General features: G+C 44.1%; 1 protein-coding gene across 1 annotated transcript in view; it reads left to right on the top strand.

Annotated features, from left to right (window-relative positions):
- Positions 1 to 982: 982 nt before the first annotated feature.
- The window catches only part of plxdc2b (plexin domain containing 2b), a 119,813-nt gene continuing 102,077 nt past the window's right edge, over positions 983 to 18,718 (top strand). Inside the window, exon 1 of the mRNA XM_080794126.1 lies at positions 983 to 1,715. Within this exon, the coding sequence (XP_080650252.1) occupies positions 1,616 to 1,715 (100 nt within the window). The 5' untranslated portion in view covers positions 983 to 1,615. The remainder of the gene's footprint in view (positions 1,716 to 18,718) is intronic.

Here is an 18,718-nt window from a genome sequence, read left to right as displayed (position 1 = left end):
ACTGAGAGCTTTCCAGCCTGGCTGCCAGATATATACAGTTATACTAATGACTGCCTAAGAAAAAGGTAGCATACAACAACTATAATACAACCATCAATAGGAATCAAATCAAATTTAATTAATAAACATTCCAAAATGAGACCCTTTGGAGATTATATTCATACATAGTTTTTTTTCTTCAGCCTAATCATATAATTAAGTTAAGTTACTCATGCACTTACCTGCCTAATCTGAGCAGATACGTGCTGTCTCCTGGTGAATCATTAGCTCTGCTCCATAGCCTTGCTGCCGTTGGACCAGAGCTAGTGAATCGTTAAAGATGGAGTGCCATGATTTTTTTCCACCCTAAAACATGATCATCAGGTCTTATTGTTAAATAAGGAGGAAGAATATTTTCAAAAAAGTGTACAGTATTTGTTAAAATGTCGTTTTTATGTGTGCACACCCACCAGTTAATTAAGTATGCCTGGTTTGCCTGGTGGGTGGTAATGGTGAGTGGTGATCCACCTGAACTGAAGCCACACCCACAGCTGTTGTTGTATGATAAAGGGGGAGGGGTTAGGGGAGGGGCTGATAGAGTGTCACTATATTACATCATAAATGTTGAAAATATGACAAAACAATATGCCATTATGTGTAAATATATATATTTTTTATGAACTGAAGAGGGCGCTCTTACAGTCAATAAAGCAACCTACCTGGCTGCACAGCACAGCAGGTGTGATGTCACGTGTAGGAGCAAAGTTTACATTAAAATTACACATTTTTCTCAATGTGTATTGCCGTGTATGGAGGGAATTAGATGAAACTATGTAAGAATACGAGAGCACGAACCGTTGTTTGGAGAAGCGAACATCATTATCCATATTTCATTCTTGATTTGAAGGACTTTCATCCCCCTGAGGAGCTCTCTGGCGTCGGTGTCTATTTTTAACACCCCTCTGGATATCACTGTTTCCACAAAAGATTGCCATGTTGATATCACAGAATGTCATAATTTCAATTAAGTACACGACACGCGCACATGCACACACGCTTTGTGCACACGTGTGATAGTGATTTTAACAACTATCAGCAAGAGGGGAACGACATCATTGGCTCTGGCGGGTTGGTGTCGGCGAGGAGAGGAGCGCACCGTACGCTCTCCGAGCACAACACACACACATGCAGATCCTCTCCATGGAGTGAGACCTGCCTGTGTGTTCTGCGCTGGATGGATGAATTGATGACCTCAATGTTTTGAACTGTGCTGCTTTTTTTTGGAGGGCAGAGCGTGGCGTGGACATCGGGGACCTGTTTGTTTGTTTGGGAGACGGTGTACATGCTGCATGCGCGTATAAGCTCGCAGTCGCACACGCGAATAAACAAGCGCTTTCTTCCACTGACCGCCTGAGCGGACGAGCCGTGCAGAATCACATTGTTTGCTTCACTATTTTGCTTCTCAGAGGAGAGGAGAGGGGCTGCTGTGCAGAAGGAACCAGCAGCAGAAGAGTTTTCGGAAGGAAGTCAATGAGAAAGCATTATCTTGGTGGTGTTGTTGTATGAGAAAGCCATCTCGTTGTGCTTCTGCGCGGGGATAATATTAAGGACGGAACAGCCGCGGAGCTGCTTGGATATGGCGGGCGCAAAGACAGTCCTCATTGTTGGAGTTGTTTTAGTTTTTCTCTGTCTGGGAATTGCGTTTCAAGCCCAAGCCGGCGAGCTCACAACCAACGGTAAGAATATTTATGTTCTATTAGTTATGTTGGTGTTGCCACTGTCTACTTGCTTGCTCACTCATGCAGTGGCGACTGTACCAAGCTGCGTCCAATATACAGTATTAACCTGGTCTGTGCTCAGGTCAGGGAGGGATGATTTACATCTGCAAATATTTAGCAGTAATTCAGACAGCCCCGACTGTCAGTCTTGGCAAAACACACGAGTGCTATTTTACTTGTTGTTGTTTTGCTTTTCATGATGATTTTCATATACTGCATGGCTGTGATAATGCAATTGTGTTACAAATGTATATTTTTTAATCATAATGATATGATACTGACTGTGGCTGCACGCTGCTCTGGTCTGGCACAGAGCAAGTGCGCCTTCTCGGTTCAGCTCGTGTCCCTCCCTCACTTTGTGCGCGAGAGACAGATTGGGGGCAGGAGCTGTTATTGTTCCCGTACAGTTCTTTATTTAGTGTGTGTGTGTGTGTGTGTGTGTGTGTGTGTGTGTGTGTGTGTGTGTGAGAGTGAGAGAGAGACTGTGTGTGCGTCCGTGCTGATGTTGCACATAATGTCATTATCCTTTAATTTAAATTAAGGGCATGTTGTTGTTTACACTAAAACAATTACATGGCTGAGTTGTTCATATTTATTGTCACTTAACTGCCAATTGAAATATTCAGTCAGATGCACATTCCTATTATTCCTGTTTGGGGAATCTCAGCTGTTATACACTAGTATGCAGTAGTTCAAGTGGCTCCAACACCACAGTACTAGGCTGTACCAATTAACGTGTGATGCCAGCTTCAAGCTGCTGTGCAGCTGGCGAAGATGATAAGAGAGGACAAACAAAACCTAGTCTTGTCTAACCAAGTCTTCCCTGTGTCAACACTCAAACACAGCAGCCTGCAGTGACCTAGAACAACAATGTAAGGCTGCACAATTTAGTCTAGAAGAGTGTTCCTGACATAGCAGCCACTTATTGGCACTAACGAAATCATTTAAATACTTAACCCACGATTTCAGAAATGTTGACTCGTCGTTGACACCGTGGGTTGGGACTGAACTGTGTGTGTGTAGATATCCTGATTCCTGACTGGTGCACTCATGATGTCATTCAAGGTCCTAATGATTATTGGGTCTACATCAGGGCTCAATGGGCTGGTTCTGGTCCAGGTGTGTTAGCAGTCCATGTGTCAAAAGTAACCATACTGTTAATCTATAGCATACCTGGGCCCTTGGGTGGCTCAGTGCCTGCCTGCCCAGTGTGCCCACCACCGCAGAGGCTGTAGGTTCGGATCCACCGCGGTGCATTCATCCGGCTTTGTCGATCGTAGACGAACACACTTTGCCCTTGTCATTCGGGAGTGGGAGTCGGTGAAAATGATCACTGCACGTGCTCCTGCGGGCTGGGGCGGCACCTGTCAGCAGAGAGTGTTGGGCTACGTCCTCCCGGTGGGGGCTCCTCACTGGCATGTGAGTCAGTAGGATGCAACAGCAGTGACAACACACAAACATGTGGGGAGCAATCAATTGGCATAACGACTAAATTGGGTGGGGATAAAAACGGATAAAAAGCAAAACAAACAAAACGCAACCTGTTCTGCAGCTCTTTAATCTAAGATCTAGTTCGCTCATAATGTCCAATTGACTGGCAGTCATTCGGACAAGTTCATGGTAACGCTGGTTCACACAGCCAGGCGCACGTTTGTTTTGCAAGGGAAGGGCACTACATCTTGTGACTCTTGTATGGGATAATGGTTAGAGAAATGTGCTCGCTCGCTGACAGTGACCGTAAATTAAAACCGTGTGTGTGCGTGCGCCTCACAGACCACAGAGTTATTGGAATGTGTGTCTGTTTGAGAGCGATTATACTAGTCTATAGTCATATACGACCATTCACAAGGTTGGCAGCACAATCTAATGCACACACGCGCACACGCACATGCATACACACACACAGTTTCAGTGCCAGGTATTGTTATTCATGAAATCGAATCAATCTCTTCCTCTGCGCAGCTCTGGATCGTTCTGTTTTTCTAGAATAAATAACAGCTGCTGTGCCTAGTGTACACAACCAGAGATTTGTGTCTCTCACGGGGAAGCTGTGTCCATTTTTTCTGTCTGATTGATATATCAGTTTTGGGCCACATGGCCATCATTTGCGGTTATGCAGCTCATGTGTCAGAATTTGTATCCGCTTGAAACCCATTATTCATATTTTGCACATGTCATTACAGGTAAAAATCCCCCAAATCAGGATCGCATCGGACCCCTAAAGCTGGCATCGGTCCGGCTCTAGTCCAATTTAGCCATTTGTCTAAAGTAATTAAGAATAAGTACAGTACATGTACTCAAGTATTTTCACTTTCTTCACTAGGCCTATTTACAATGTTCAATATTATACTTCTACTCCACTACATTATATCTCTGAGGAAAATATTGTACAAAACACACTAACCTCCACTTCAGCCCTATATATATATTTTGGCCATTTGAAAATGGGATCTACAAGCTCATTGTGGCTATTTTCATAAATTTTGAAAAAAGTCATTCTGCAGTGCACAATGAGTGCTTTTACATTTGGTGTATACTTTAATGCCGATACCTTTTTCCGTACATTTAACAGAGTAGGCCTATATCTCCCATTGCAATATTGATACTTTTGCTTTACTTAAGTAAAACATGCGAGTACTTTTCTCACCGCTGCATCTCGAAAGCAACTCCACGTCTCCTGACACGAGATTCAGAGACAGTTAACTTAGACCCCCCCCCCCCCCCATCTCCAGTATGTAGGACATTATTTTTAGAGCGTTGGCTGAGGTGCTTTCCTCGCCACGATGGACCAAACATAACCGTTCGGTGCAGTGAGGAGCAGCCCTGTGCTCCTTTCTGCAGATAGAGGAGTATTAATAGACAGGAGGTGAGTCGTTCTATGCACACTTTAAGTCTACTGGGTGGGGGGGGGGAGGAGGAGTGGGGGGTACCCACTCCTCCAGTAAAGCTCTGAACTGGGCTGGTATGTACTGGAACGGTTCCGCTGGAGCATTGGGCAGGGGGGGTGCAGTTGCATAAACTATCCCGCACATTGCATGCCCGCGTGTGCGCCGTGCGTGCAGTGCACACACTTTCCCCTCTCCTCGGTTATCGGGGAGATGAAGCCGAGGAGTACAGTACATCTGGACGGTATTACGGAACATCCTGTGAACTGTGAGTGCTTTTGAAATGTTCCCCCACTAGCTCTCGCCTTGACTCTGTGTGAGTGTCTGCCAGTGATACTGGTGTCACGTTCGCTTCACACACGGCAAACGGAGCAGAAAGGGAAAACTGTGGATGAGTCTGGGGTCACTTTGCTTCAGCACAATATAGTGAAAGGATGAACTATATTGTGGGTGTCCATGTGTCTGTCAGAGAGAGAGAGGGAGAGTGAGTGAAAGAGAGTGAGAGAACATTTTGCCCCATGTAACGATGCGGTCTGTTTTAAAACCCTGCCGGAAGGGCTGTTAATGTGCTAAGATTGTGGTGTGTGTGTGTGTGTGTGTGTGTGTGTGTGTGTGTGTGTGTGTGTGTGTGTGTGTGTGTGTGTGTCCAAATGCATTGGACAGCGGGACGCTGTGGGTTTGTTCTCTGACAGTGGCTGTGTGCTGAATGGGACTGGAGGTACTTCAGTGGTGGGTTAATACACACAGGCAACAGCCGAGCGATAGAGCAGCCTGGAGCTACACACGCACAGACCCTCATCCATCATAGTGCCAGGATCTGCCTCTGCAATCACACACACACACACACACACACACACACACACACACGCGCGCACATGCATCTGTACGTGTGACTCGCATAGCAACAGGCACAGAAATCGTCCGCTCCACTGTCAGCCAGGCTGTGTTGTTCTGAGCTCTTGACTCTTTTGGAGACCTTCGTGTCTCCAAGTAGTAGTGTGTCGTTCGTGATGAATTGGCTGAGATTTTGTCTTCGTCATTTGCGGTCGCAGCGAAGAAGACAGGGCTTACTTACTTGCAGGAACGGCCTATGCGAAGGATTTAGCCGGTCCCAAAACGGGAGGTCCAGCTTACTCTGTGTGTGTGTGTGTGTGTGTGTGTGTGTGTGTGTGTGTGTGTGTGTGTGTGTTTGTGTGCGGTTTATAAGCCTTCTTGGAATTTCACCCCTCCACCCCTCCCACCCCTTTTCTCCTCCTTGTGACATTGCACATTCTAGAATGGACAGAATGAGCTAGCCTCTTTATTGGCCTCCTGAATGACCCGCTGAAAGGATCTGCCATGAATGGATGACGGGGGGCTGGGGTGGTATTAGCTACGGGAAGGGGAAAGGAGGGATGAGGGAGAGAAGAGGGGAGTGAGAGGTGATGGCTAGTGGTGGTCCCGGGGTTTGGTTATTGTCCTGCCCCGGTATGTGGTGACAGCAGGTTACTGAGACCCGGTCGTCCCCACTGACATCCTCCTCGACTCTGAGAATGAACCACATCTGTGTAGAGATGGGCAATATAATCAATATGGCAAGAGTGTATATCATATAGTATATATATATCCTGACACTTTGCTTCTCTAGATGTTGTACTTTAGTTCGCTGTCGAGTGATTCATCTAAAAATATATTGCAATATATCAAAATATGTATCGCATCGCAAAATATCGCCTGTCACCTGCTTTGACCATATCAGAGATATTCAATTATAAAATATATACCATGCCAATTGGAGCCACTAGAGGTGAAATGGTACACAAATCTACAGTATGGTGACAACAGATCTCGCGAACGTCCGATGTTTACTGGTGCCAGATCCTGCAAGTGTGTTTTGCTGGGACAGAGATGGGTCAATAATGATGCAGATTTTCTCCTGATTTGTCTCTCTGAAAAAAGCTATTTTAGTATGGCAATCTTGGGAAGAATGTGTGGCTTTGTGACAATTGTGTTCAATATTTTGTTCAGTGACCTGACCACGGAGCTAAAGAATGGTTCAGAGGCTGTTCACTGTTCCATTGGAAATAATTGACTATGACCTGCTTTCGGTCTCCGGGAAATAAACCAGAGATGGTTTCTTTTTTTTGTCTTTGGTGATATACGGTCAAATAGGACACTAGTGGGTTGGACTGCTGCAATGAGTTAAGTGTAGTTAAGCTGCTCTTTTGTATTTTGTAGTATAGAATTTCTTGTGGCTCTAAAAGCTTATTTTCTTTTCAGTCTTTGTATTGGGCCTGGCAGAAGCTATCAAGCTTTTTGCCTATTTCCTTTTACCTCTCTTAGGGACTGCAGTAATCACTCCCTGGGGTGTGTGTTTTGTGTTATTGTGTGTATTTTCTTTTATAAATAGAGCTACTTAAGGTTTTATCCTTTCTAGTAAAAAGGCTAATAAGTCATATATTTACAACAAAAAAAAGCTTGAGATCTTATTTCCATTGTGTGAGTGTTGTAAATGTCAGTGTTTCGCTAATTGGCAAAAAATGACTTTCTAGCCTAGACAGCCCATACATCCAAACAATGCCATATATTATTTGCATTAAACTATGTTAAACTTTATGCACGTGCATACCCTCTGGCCTCTAGTGCCAGTGAAAGTGGTACTTTCTAACTCCTAACTTCTGGTGCACGCTAATAATCTGCCAGCATGCAGCCTTAGCATAGGAGATGCTGGATGGGTGTGCTAAGGAGAGATAAAAAAACAACAACAAGATAAATGTTTTTCTATTTGGGTGGGAGAGGAGGCAGGAGGGGATTGTCAGTTCTCCTTGCCTGCGGGATGAAAGTGTGAGCCGATAACGACAAGGGGAGGGTAGGGAAATGGCACTTCCTCTCCCTGGTGAGCGCTCTCATCTCAGTGCCATGAATGCTCTCTCTCATCGCAGACGTTGGACTCTGTGTAAGGTTGGGAACATTGTGTTTGAAATGGTTAAGGTCGGGTACAGTACTGGACAGCACTGTGTGTGTGTGTGGCCTATATAGTACAGTTGTTCTCAAATCATTTCATGTCAAGGACCCCCAAATGTACACTTATCCATATGTACACTCTCTGAGTTACAGACCCATAAGGGTCCATTTGCTTCCGAAGTATCTGTCATTTAGCTAGGGACCCCTTGGAACTCCGTCAAGGACCCCTACTACCTCCTAGTTGACAGATAGATGAAGCTAGGACTACACATTGAAGAATATTGTTTTGCAGATTAAACCTTTTCATAGATTTCAGAGATACTGTACAATTCCTGTTATTTATTTTTATTTATTTTTGCAGACAGTTAACCACTAAAACCCTCAATAAAGAAACTTGATCCACAAGCTCCCGATGCCTTGCATGATCTTGTGGATCTGCTATTTTTGGCTAATGTTCCCCTCAGAATTGGGATGCTAAGGTTCATGTAAAAAAAAAGAAAGGAAAGATTCCATCACAAAGATTTTGCGGCCACCCTGTAGTAACTCTGAGGGCCCCCCTAGTTGTCCCGAACCCCCTGTTGAAGACCCCTGGTATACCGTATATGTTCATGGTAGTAGTCTGCAAACATACTATCTCAGCCTTTAGGATATGAAAGCACATTGTTGCAGAGAAATGAGATACAGTGCATGTTATCGTTTATTATGACACAAGACCGATATTATATTCCGCAGATTGACTGAAGATTGATATATTCATCTCCCACATAGTACTGAGAAAGGGGAAACATGTAGTATGTAATATGCAGTGTGTTTACTGTTGTTTTGCTGTGTGGTGTTTGTTTGCACAGACAGACTGAGACTGATGACTGGGCGCTCTAAGCTGGATGTTTAGAGTGAGTCACCCGACCCCTCACAAGGCCTTTGTGGGATTAAACCAGATACACTCCAGCAAGTGTCTGGTATTTCACAGCATTAACCTAAAGTTCACACGGCTGAAGTTTATAGGCTAGTCTAGCATAACAGGTGAGAGGGGGAGTGGGTATGGTAGTGGGTACTGTGGAGCTGTGGTTCTCAAAGTGGGTGTCCATGGGTGCCACAGAATACTTTTTGATAATTTACTTTGATAATATTTGGAATTTATCAATATCACTTCAGTATAACAACTTCAACTTCAACTTCTTGATCGTCTAGACTTTGTAAAACAGACCTGAATTGCACTGTACTTATCTTTCCATCTACACCAAATTTCTTGACCAAAAATAGCAGATCTACAAGCTCGCAACGCGTCAAGTGGGGAACATTCACCAAAAATAGCAGATCTACATGCTCACAACATTGTGACACGTTGTGATCTTCTAGATCGGCTATTTTTGGTGAATGTTCCCCCCCAGAATAAATAGGGATGCTGGGCTTGTACGTATGTGGTTAGCGTCATCAAGTATTAAGTATTAAGACGGTACATATTTTATGTACTGTAATATGACATAATATTCTAAATAATTAACAGTATAATTCAGGTGTGCCATAGTCCGTAGATAACAAAAAGTTTGAGAACCACTTCTGTAGAGTGTGGCATACAGACTCTGGCATACAGTCTGTGCATCTGGAGTCCCCGGTGGCTAGAAGTATGTTGGCACGTTTCACCGAGGTAATGATGTGGAACCCAGATGGGATGATTTGTTTGTCTGGCATGGACAATGGTGAGGAAGGGGGACTTTTAATTCCTTTATTTGTGTGTGAAGGATAAGGAAGAGGGAACAGGGAGGGAGGGAGAGAGACATTTCCAATTTGACCTGGGAGGTAAACCATGCAGCAGCCACGAGTGATTAGTCTCTCCAGCCTAGTTAGGGTAATTGGGAGGGAGGACAACTGTGGTCTCTCCACCAGGAGGATCGTTCATTTTTCTTTCAGAATCCTGCAGGTACACACACAACAACTCTGTGCCAAACGCCAGCTGTCGAGAGTGCGCTCCTGAGAGCTAATTAATAGTGAACGTTTACATGTTTTTCATCTCAGCGTTACTCAGCCAAGATTATAATAAAAATAAATTTGTAATCAAAGTTTCTCATATAGTCAAATTTGATTACGGACAAACTTTGGAGATCGAGCTCAGACTTCGCCGACAACAATCATGGCTTCACGTGCCTGTCTGTGGAGGAGGGGAGAGGATCGAGAGGCGTGTGTCCAGGCATGCCCACACGGGAGATAAAGGGCCAGCAGTAGATCTAGACCCGGCTCTCACCCCTCCACCCCGCCCAGGCCGCACCAGGCTCCGTCCATCCCCAGAACCTCACAGCGTGGTAGTAGCTTCTCTGCTATGTCGCATAACAGCCTGCTTCAGTCACTAGGGGCTCACAGCATGCTGCCACATGCCTCGGCCCATATGTAGATAGAACTTACTCTCGCTCTCTGCCTCTTTGTTACTCTCTGTTCTTCTTGTCTGTCCCCCCCCCCCCCATCTCTCCCTTTTCCCTTCACTCTCGCTTTCTTTTGTCGACCCCCCCCCCCCTAGCCTCGGTCCCAGGCTTACTTATCTGCCCCCCTCCACCCAATGGCATTCTGTCCGCTTGTCTTCTCTCTGTATCTGTGTTGAAGATGGTGGTTAACTGCTAACCTTTTGGACAGTCACACAAAGAACAGCTGGTATAGATTGACTGTCAGTTGGCATGTTGCTACACCAGTGGGTCTGATTTACATTGATTTCATGTGCGTGCATTGTGCGAGTGTGACTTATGCTGAGTTACTAGAGAAATGGATTTAACAAGTTTGACTTACAGTATTTCACTCTGTGTGCAGTCAAATACGATGGCCATCAACTGCAGTTTTAATAACTCATACATACTCGTTTCCTTATACCCTAATAGTATTGAATAGGAGCTGCCAGGCAAGTCAAAACATACCTTGAGGTTTACATTGACCTATGCTTGGTGACATACTTTTTAAAATGATATTTCTAAACTGTGCCAAGCAAACCCTGGCAGACTCACATATGTTTCCTTGCTCTAGGTCCAACAACACCGCCTTTGTTGTTTCGCCCAGAAAATGTCTCAACATCTTCTCTGTCCTAAAGTCACCGGTTTTCAAACCAAACCCGTTGTGACAGCGTACAAGGATGCCCCACAGCAGTGGCTGTCTTGCAGTGCTGCCCGCCCTCACATTACTTTGACTGGTCCGAATGAGTTTTTTGGGTGAAAATGAAAGAATCTCCACACAACCGCGAGTGAATTCCACTGTGAGGAGGAGGAGAGAGAATAAATGGTGACTGACTCGAGTTAAGATCAAAGTTCTCCATCTTCGATCCGTTAGCCGTAAACCGATCATTCGGACGGACAGTTATTTCCTTTCCGAGCTAGATCGGTAGATCTTTGTGTGAGAATAATTACCCGGGTTTATGGGTCGGCGTTTGATGTTGTTGTTGTGCGTTCAAGGGCACATGTCAGCAGTATCTGCACACTGTGTTGGAGACGTGGCCGGGTGCCTTTGATGTGAATTGTGTTCCGCTGATTCAATTATGACACTCTTAAGTGCTGCAGAAATTGAAATTAACACAGATTTATGGGCTATAGACAGTTACACAGCACAACACATAGTGCTGTACTGTAACTGTAACAGAAGTTTGTGCGGTAAGTGAGAGAGAGGATGGCAAAATGTTCTCTTACTTGTTTATTCTGAAATTCTTATTAACCATATATTCACCCTAGCATGGTGAATTGAATACATACTGTAGGACCACAATAGAAACAAGCCCTCAGGGCTTTTTGTGTTGTCCTAGCAGCATTGTATAATTGTATTCGTATACCACTGTACGTTTTGCAAGCAAGTAATCAATCCCTATCCTGGCGTGAACATTCACCAAAAACAGGCTGTTTTCTGCAGAGCAATTTTGTGTAGAAGGAAAAAAGGCATACTGTAGTATAGATCCGGGGACTCTTACTGTCTTACATGGTTTAAGTGGTTAAATGACTAACGAGGATCAGGCTTTCAGCAATTACATTTTTGATTTGTTTTGGCATACATCTGTAATGCTTGCTTGCAAGTGTAGCGGGATCTACCGCTGCTGTGCTGCGTTGCTCCCAGTCGGTTGATGTGACATGTCGGGATCAGGAGGCCCTGCCTGGAATGGGGCGACCGGCCTGACTGAGGCTGAGGGACTTTTTTTCCCCATGCAGCAGAGCCGACGAGGCTTCTGAAGGACACACACTCCTTTCTTGTTTAGAGCACATGGTCTCGGTGGAGCCGCGGCTGATGCCTCCCAGCTGTCAGCGTCCACCCTCTCTGTCTCCGCTGAGCTCATGGCCATGCTTAGCGTGCAGGATTGTAGATGTGTGCTCCTTTTGGCAGCTCCCCTCCTAACTAGGAGTTTCATCAACGCCTAAATGCCAAAAACAGACACACAGGTTGTTTTCATTATCCAATTTATCTGCGGTCTGTTTACCCGCGCATGCTTTTTCAGCTAACCTGATGAGACAAGCCTGCCGATGACACAGCGTGTTGATTCAGCATAATGGGCGAGGGCCGCGTCAGCAGGTGTTTCTGGTGAAAATGACACCCAGGTGGTGCCAAGAGTGCTTAACAGGTTTTGCCAGTGGAGCCAAAATAGGGGTGAACGTTTGTAGAGACGTCCCAAAGAAAAGAGGTCCCCTGTGCTTGCCTGAGGGGCCCTCAAACATGGCATGCTTTATACAGTTGATCGTTTAATCAATATTGGGGGACCAGTCTGATGTGCGATCATGGGGCGCCTGAGTTCAAGTGGCTCCCCTGGGTTTGTGTGTGTGTCTCTCTCATGCCTGTTAGCGGAGAGGCCTGTAGTTGTACTGCTGGAGCTCAGCCACAGAAAAAGACCTGCTTTGAGTCCTCGTGATGATGAATTGCAAAGTGTAACCACGACGTGTGTGTGTGTGTGTGACTGTGTGTGTGTGTGACTGTGTGTGTGTGTGTGTGTGTGTGTGTGTGTGTGTTTTGAATGAGTGAGAGACAGACGGGGAGTGGGGGAGGCTGGCAGTGCTTATAGCTGTGTTGAGCTGTACACCTTAAATGTTAAATTGACTGATTTGGAATAACTGGAAACCAAGAAGTCCACTGGCATACCCAGCTGAGAGAGTGGGAGTAAATGTTTTTTCTTTCTCCTTGTAGCATTTCTAGTACAACAAACAACATCCACCTTGATGTGAGGGATGGAAGCTCTAGATTGGTAGTGTTTACTCATCCACAGACACCCACAGCACTAAACCAAAGTCATTAACAGCCACTTTGTTTTGTTTTAAGTTCCTTACTGTACTTGAGGCAGCGAGTATAAAATAACAGGCCAATGTGAAAAGGGTATATTCCTCAGTCTTGTAGGAAAATATTTCACGTAAATTGCATGCTGCGTTTTAGCCCTGGTCCATAGCTAAATAAATCTCTAAAACCAAAGAGATGTTCATAGATTTTAGGAAAAATAAATCGTGTCCCCTCCCCCCCCTCTTCATCAATGGGGAAGAGGTAGAAAGAGTTTCCTCCTTCCGGTTCCTAGGGACCACCATCCATGAGTCCTTAATAAGCAAATCACACCAGTGTCTCTATTTCCTGCGGCAGCTTAAGAAGTTCAAAGTCAGCCAAGCAGCCATGACTCACTTCTATAGGGCCACTATTGAAAGTGTTCTCACCTTCTCTATGCTTGTATGGTTTGGTCACACAACCTCTCAAGACAAATCAATGCTGGAAAGAGTAGTACGTTGCGCATCAAAAAACATAGGATGCAGCCTCCCTACACTTTCCTCACTCTATTCCACCAGAATAATTAGGAAGGCAAATAAAATCATTGCAGACAACTCCCATCCTGCACATCACCTCTTCAATCTCCTCCCATCAGGCAGGAGATATAGAAGTATCCAGAGCTCAACATGTCGCTTCAGGGATAGCACTTACCCCGTATAGCCATTAGACATCTGAACTCATAGTATATGCATATACACGTAGCACTTTAAAAAACTGAATGTAATTTCCTATGCTGCTGGTTTTTGTTTTTGTATTGTACTGTCCTTCTTGTTTGTGTATCTATGGTTGTCTGTATATGTTGAGTATGAACCAAATTCCTATCAACTTGTTGACATGGCAAATAAATGATTGAATCTTGAATATTGAATTGAATTGAATTGAAATAAAGTTTTTGCTACTCACCAATACAAATGCGGGTTGTGTCATTAGAAAGCCTACTTTCCTTAGTGGAAGCACTCTGAGCCCCCCACCATACGTATAAAAGGTACTTTTTGGCCAAACCCGGCAAAAAAATACTTGTAGTTACTCCACTGCACCCTCTACCGATATTGCCAAGAGAAAACCCTAATACAGATTATTTTCCTCCGGCCAAAAAGTACCTTTTATATGTGTGGTGGGAGGCTCAGAGTGCTTCCACTAAGGAAAGTAGGCTTTCTAATGACACAACCCCGTGAGGCTGCTCTGCATTTATGCGAGCCCCGTAAGTCATCGGTAACATAGCTCTAACTGCAACGGCATTAGAACTGCATTAGAGCTATGGATCAGACCTAGCTGCGTTCATGATTTGAGGCTTTTTGTTCAAAACGGGCCAATGCTGCAAACTTTGAAAGCCAATGTTAGCCAATTAGGATGGAATATGAAATATTGGACAGATCCGTCTTGAGCACATGACTATAGAGATTCTGTGTAACGATTGGTGGGATTTTTGTTTATAAAAGTGGGCCTCCTCGCTACAGTATGAAATGCAGGTCAAAGGATTGTCCTTGGCCTCTAGGGAGTGTGTATGCAACGTTTCATGCAGATCGGTGCAGTTCTAGGTAAAAATGTGAAAAGCTGCCTCATGGTGGTGCTACAACAGGCCGTTCTGGAAAATTTGGGGCAGAGGTTCATGTTGGCATCCAGGGAGTTTGTGTGCATCGACCGGCTTAATGGTGACGGCGAGTGCAAAACATACTCTCCCCAGGCCTTCGGCTGGTGGAGACAATACACCTACTTCTATACCCAACAGTATTTTCTCAGAAGGAATAGTATAACGTTTAGAGGACACTTTACTGGCGTGCAATCGTGCATCATGGTTCAGTCAGAAGAGTTCATCAAGATTCACAGGAATTCACAGGAATGTCCTTGTCCTATTATACTGTTCATAGTTAACATACTGTAAATCCTTCCTTTATGATTGTCCCAAGGGAGAGGCCATGAGGATTAGCTGTTCATGAGAGTATCACATTGCGAGTGCGACACAAGTGGACCTAACCTCGCCACAGTTAATTGAGTTAATTGACTTCCTTTAATGTCTTTTTGGTCTCTGACATATCTACACTACGAGGCACTATAATTGGATACCAAGTCCACGAATTATGGAATTAATTAATTATGAATCCTCTATTCATACAGTTAGCCCAATTGACTTTTAATTGACTCTAAAATATCTCTTAAAACGGAGGTTGTGACAGAGGCGTGAATGTCAATTGCATTAACAGCACCTTGTGTGGCCATGTCCGCTAATAGGGGGTATGCGCATGCATAAAGTGAATGGCAGATCGAGTGGCAAAATGAGTGACAAAGTGAGTTTAATGTTGATTAAAGTCATTTAATGCAATCAAATATGACTTTTCTGTTTGGATGTATGGAGTGTCAATGCCAGAAAGTAGTTTTCTGTCACTCAGTAGGCATTTCCACGTGACTTCCTGGTATGATGACGATGTCACGTGCATGCCCTCTATTATGGGCTTGATTTTCTGTAAAGTTGCTTATGAATATTGGTGGTTGCGTTTTTTTGGGCTTGGGTCGATCAGACCTTCGTCAGACCTGACACACTTTTGCAATGGATTCAGAATCATGAAAAATCCCTAGTTTGACCTGTCACATGCTACTTGGTTAAAAAGCAGAATATCTGTTTTTAATGTTTGCCTGCATAGCAGCTATCACAAAGTTTCCCCAAGAGAGTTGGGTTGGAACTAAATTGAGAGGTGAGTATACCTTTATTAACACAAAGAAAGCTAATTTGGTTTATTTTGCAGATTTATCACAAATTTGGCTAACACCCCCTAACTATGACAGCACCATGTCTCTATTCTCGGCTGTCTGTACAATTTGCCCTCAAAATGTCTGTTTCTCTGTTTACTGTTATTGTCTGACGTACAGACTCCACTTTATCATTGTAGGCCCAAAGGCTGATGTGCATCCAGGGTAGAGTTCCAGGATATTGATGACATGTCTTTCCTGCTCCCCGTTCTATTCACCCCTGGGCGTATCACGTATACGCGTGAAATGGCAGAGGTGCCAATGCGATGTAGACAGTGGTAAACCATCCCGGTGGCATGAAATCACATCATCATGTGTCTTCTGCAGACCGGTCCGGCCCCAAACGCTGTGAGAAGGGGGGGGGGGGTCCTGCAACTTCACTCCGTAGTAAGACTGTGACACGAGGGGTGCTTCCCTTTCCTTATGAATGGGGACATCGCGTCTGTCCATCCTATTGGTAGGTCTGTGGTAATGCGTTCACAAAAATATTGAATAACATAGTTGTCGTTACGGATTGGAAAGTTATAGAGGGTATGCGTGCTTAAAGTGAATGGCACATTGAGTGGCAAAGCAACATGCAAAGTGAGTTTAACATTGTTTAACGTTGTTTAATGCAATCAGATAGGACTTTTCTATTTGGATGCATGGGTTGTCAAGGCCAGAAAGTTTTTTATTTTGCCACTCAGTAGGCATTCCTGCATAACTTCCGGGTTTGATGATGCTGCCTCACGCATACCCTCTATTCAGGGAGTGTCTTCCTCCTTGACCTACTGGCAGTGTGCACAAAAGATTTGGCACTGATTGGTCCAGCGGTTTGACGACACACACACACACACACACACACACACACACACACACACACACACACACACACACACACACACACACACACACAACTCACTAATGGGAAACAGGTGCTAGAAGATTACACAAAACGACTTATGTAACACCACTTTTGCTGTCCAATATTTACGGGTTGCAAATGTTTGTGTTCTTCAAACACTTCAAACACTGAGCTCTCAGGGATTTTTCTGCCATTACAAAAATGGAAAGGAAATTCTCAAGACAATTTCGTCTGAAAGGATCTGAAGGAAGTGTTTACAGTCCTACGTCTAAACAAAATGACTTCATGCAACATTCGTGTCCACATAATAGTCCTATTTCAACGCCTGGTAAAGAAGTGGTTCTTAATTGGCACATACTGTTGTCTGGCATTGGCAGGGCTTTCAAACCATTGTGCAGATTTTGGCATCTTACTGTATCCTAGAGACCTGTGGAATCTGACCAAACCAAAAGACCAACACACTTTTCCTCAAGCACACCCAGGGGTAATCCCCTGTTAGAGTTGCATACAGTCGCGGTCAAGGCACAGGTCGAAACCTTGTGTTTTTACCTCTCAATAAATACATGTACATATCTTTGGGAATATAACTCCAAACAGAGCGCACTGCAGCTTTGTGCGTGCTGGGTCATATGCTAAATCGCTTATTTTGATCGCTTCGGAAATTGTATTGTTTTTTTCTACACATCTGTTCTTCATAATCATAATGACCAAATATGATGGACATGCAGTGTTTTGTCCCAAAGGGGCTTCTATATATTGGCAAACGAGCCTATGACCCAGTGCGCATGCTCTGAGCTGTGGTGCGTTCTAGATGGATATATATTTTGTATTACTACTGGTTGTTAAATATTATAACATTTCAGGAAGAAAAGAGCTGCATGGTCTGGATCTCCTTTAAGACAGAACTTCTCCTACTTTACAGAGTTGTATTCAGCGTCATTCTTTATTTAATTGGTCATTTCACCCACTATGACTGGTAAGGACATTCAGGTTAAGAGAATAATCGTATGTAGGGAAGGCGATTAAAATCAGTGAATTTTTCTGGCAACAACTGTCCTCAGTGTCTCCGAAAAAACAACAAGATGAGTAGATGGAAACATCATATAGGCAAGTGTGAGCTATTCTTTCAGAATAGGAACTTTCTCAGCAGGCAATTTATAGTCACAGATTGTAGGGATGAATTTGTAGAGTGAGGTTCTTAATTAAAAGGTCAAGTTCATGGGCGTGTGCATGTGTGTTAATTTGCCTGCCCGTATCTTTTACAGGCTCATGAGAAAGCCTGGGAGTTAAGTTATGAATTATGGACAACTGTGGGTAAATGTGTCCTCTGTATTTGACCCTTCCATAGCATTAGGAGCAGTGCCTGGTGCCAGCAGGCTCCTTGGTCACGGGTACTGACACAAGATTGAGTACGCTCTTCTTCTTGTGTGGTGTGGGAGGAGACCCACATAGACGTGTGTGTGTGTGTGTGTGTGTGTGTGTGTGTGTGTGTGTGTGTGTGTGTGTGTGTGTGTGTGTGTGTGTGTGTGTGTGAGAGAGACAGCCTCTTCACAGCAGCTGTCAGATATTGATCAGGTATGGATTAGTTATTTTTGGATTGGATCATCCTTCAGAGATGGACACTGAGGAGAGGATAGTTATTTTTGGATTGGATCATCCTTCAGAGATGTTTTAAAATTAAAGGACAACTTTAGTTTTTTTTCAACCAAGGTTCATGTTTTAGGTTGTTATTAGAGAAAGTAAAAGTAACCCGAAACCTTCGAGTAACTCAGTCTGTAGAGCAGTCACCTCTAGACCACAAGGTCATGGGTTCGATCCTGGGCACCGCCAACTCGGCATATGAGATTAATTATTTTTCATTTGCGGCTTTCTTTTGTTTTAGGGATTTTGACATGGCGGGGGCATTCAAACATGGGGCTAAATAGTAAATATGTATTTTTTAGCCGTTTCTTTTTTTATTATTTACTATAATCCTACTAGACCCCAAGACATTATATTTGACCACAAAAGATCACGGGATCTACTGAATGTGTCAAACTGACATTTTGAGCCTATGACACACAGTGTGGCTTCCCCCAGTAAGCTACCTTCACATTCCAGCCTGCAATACAATACTTTAAAACAGTTCTCATGTTGCACACATGCTTGAAATAGCTCTTGTTTGTTCATCGTTTACTTTCTCTAATAACAACTTACAGTTACAACATGAACCTTGGTTGAAAAAAACTAAAGTTGTCCTTTAAAGGAGAATTCCTAACCGTTGTTTTACCTTAATCTGATGATATATC

The sequence above is a fragment of the Protomyctophum bolini genome (genome assembly GCF_963924005.1).
Source record: "Protomyctophum bolini genome assembly, chromosome: 21".
NCBI classification, from domain to species: Eukaryota; Metazoa; Chordata; class Actinopteri; order Myctophiformes; family Myctophidae; genus Protomyctophum; species Protomyctophum bolini.
This window is presented reverse-complemented; position numbering and strand designations above follow the sequence as displayed.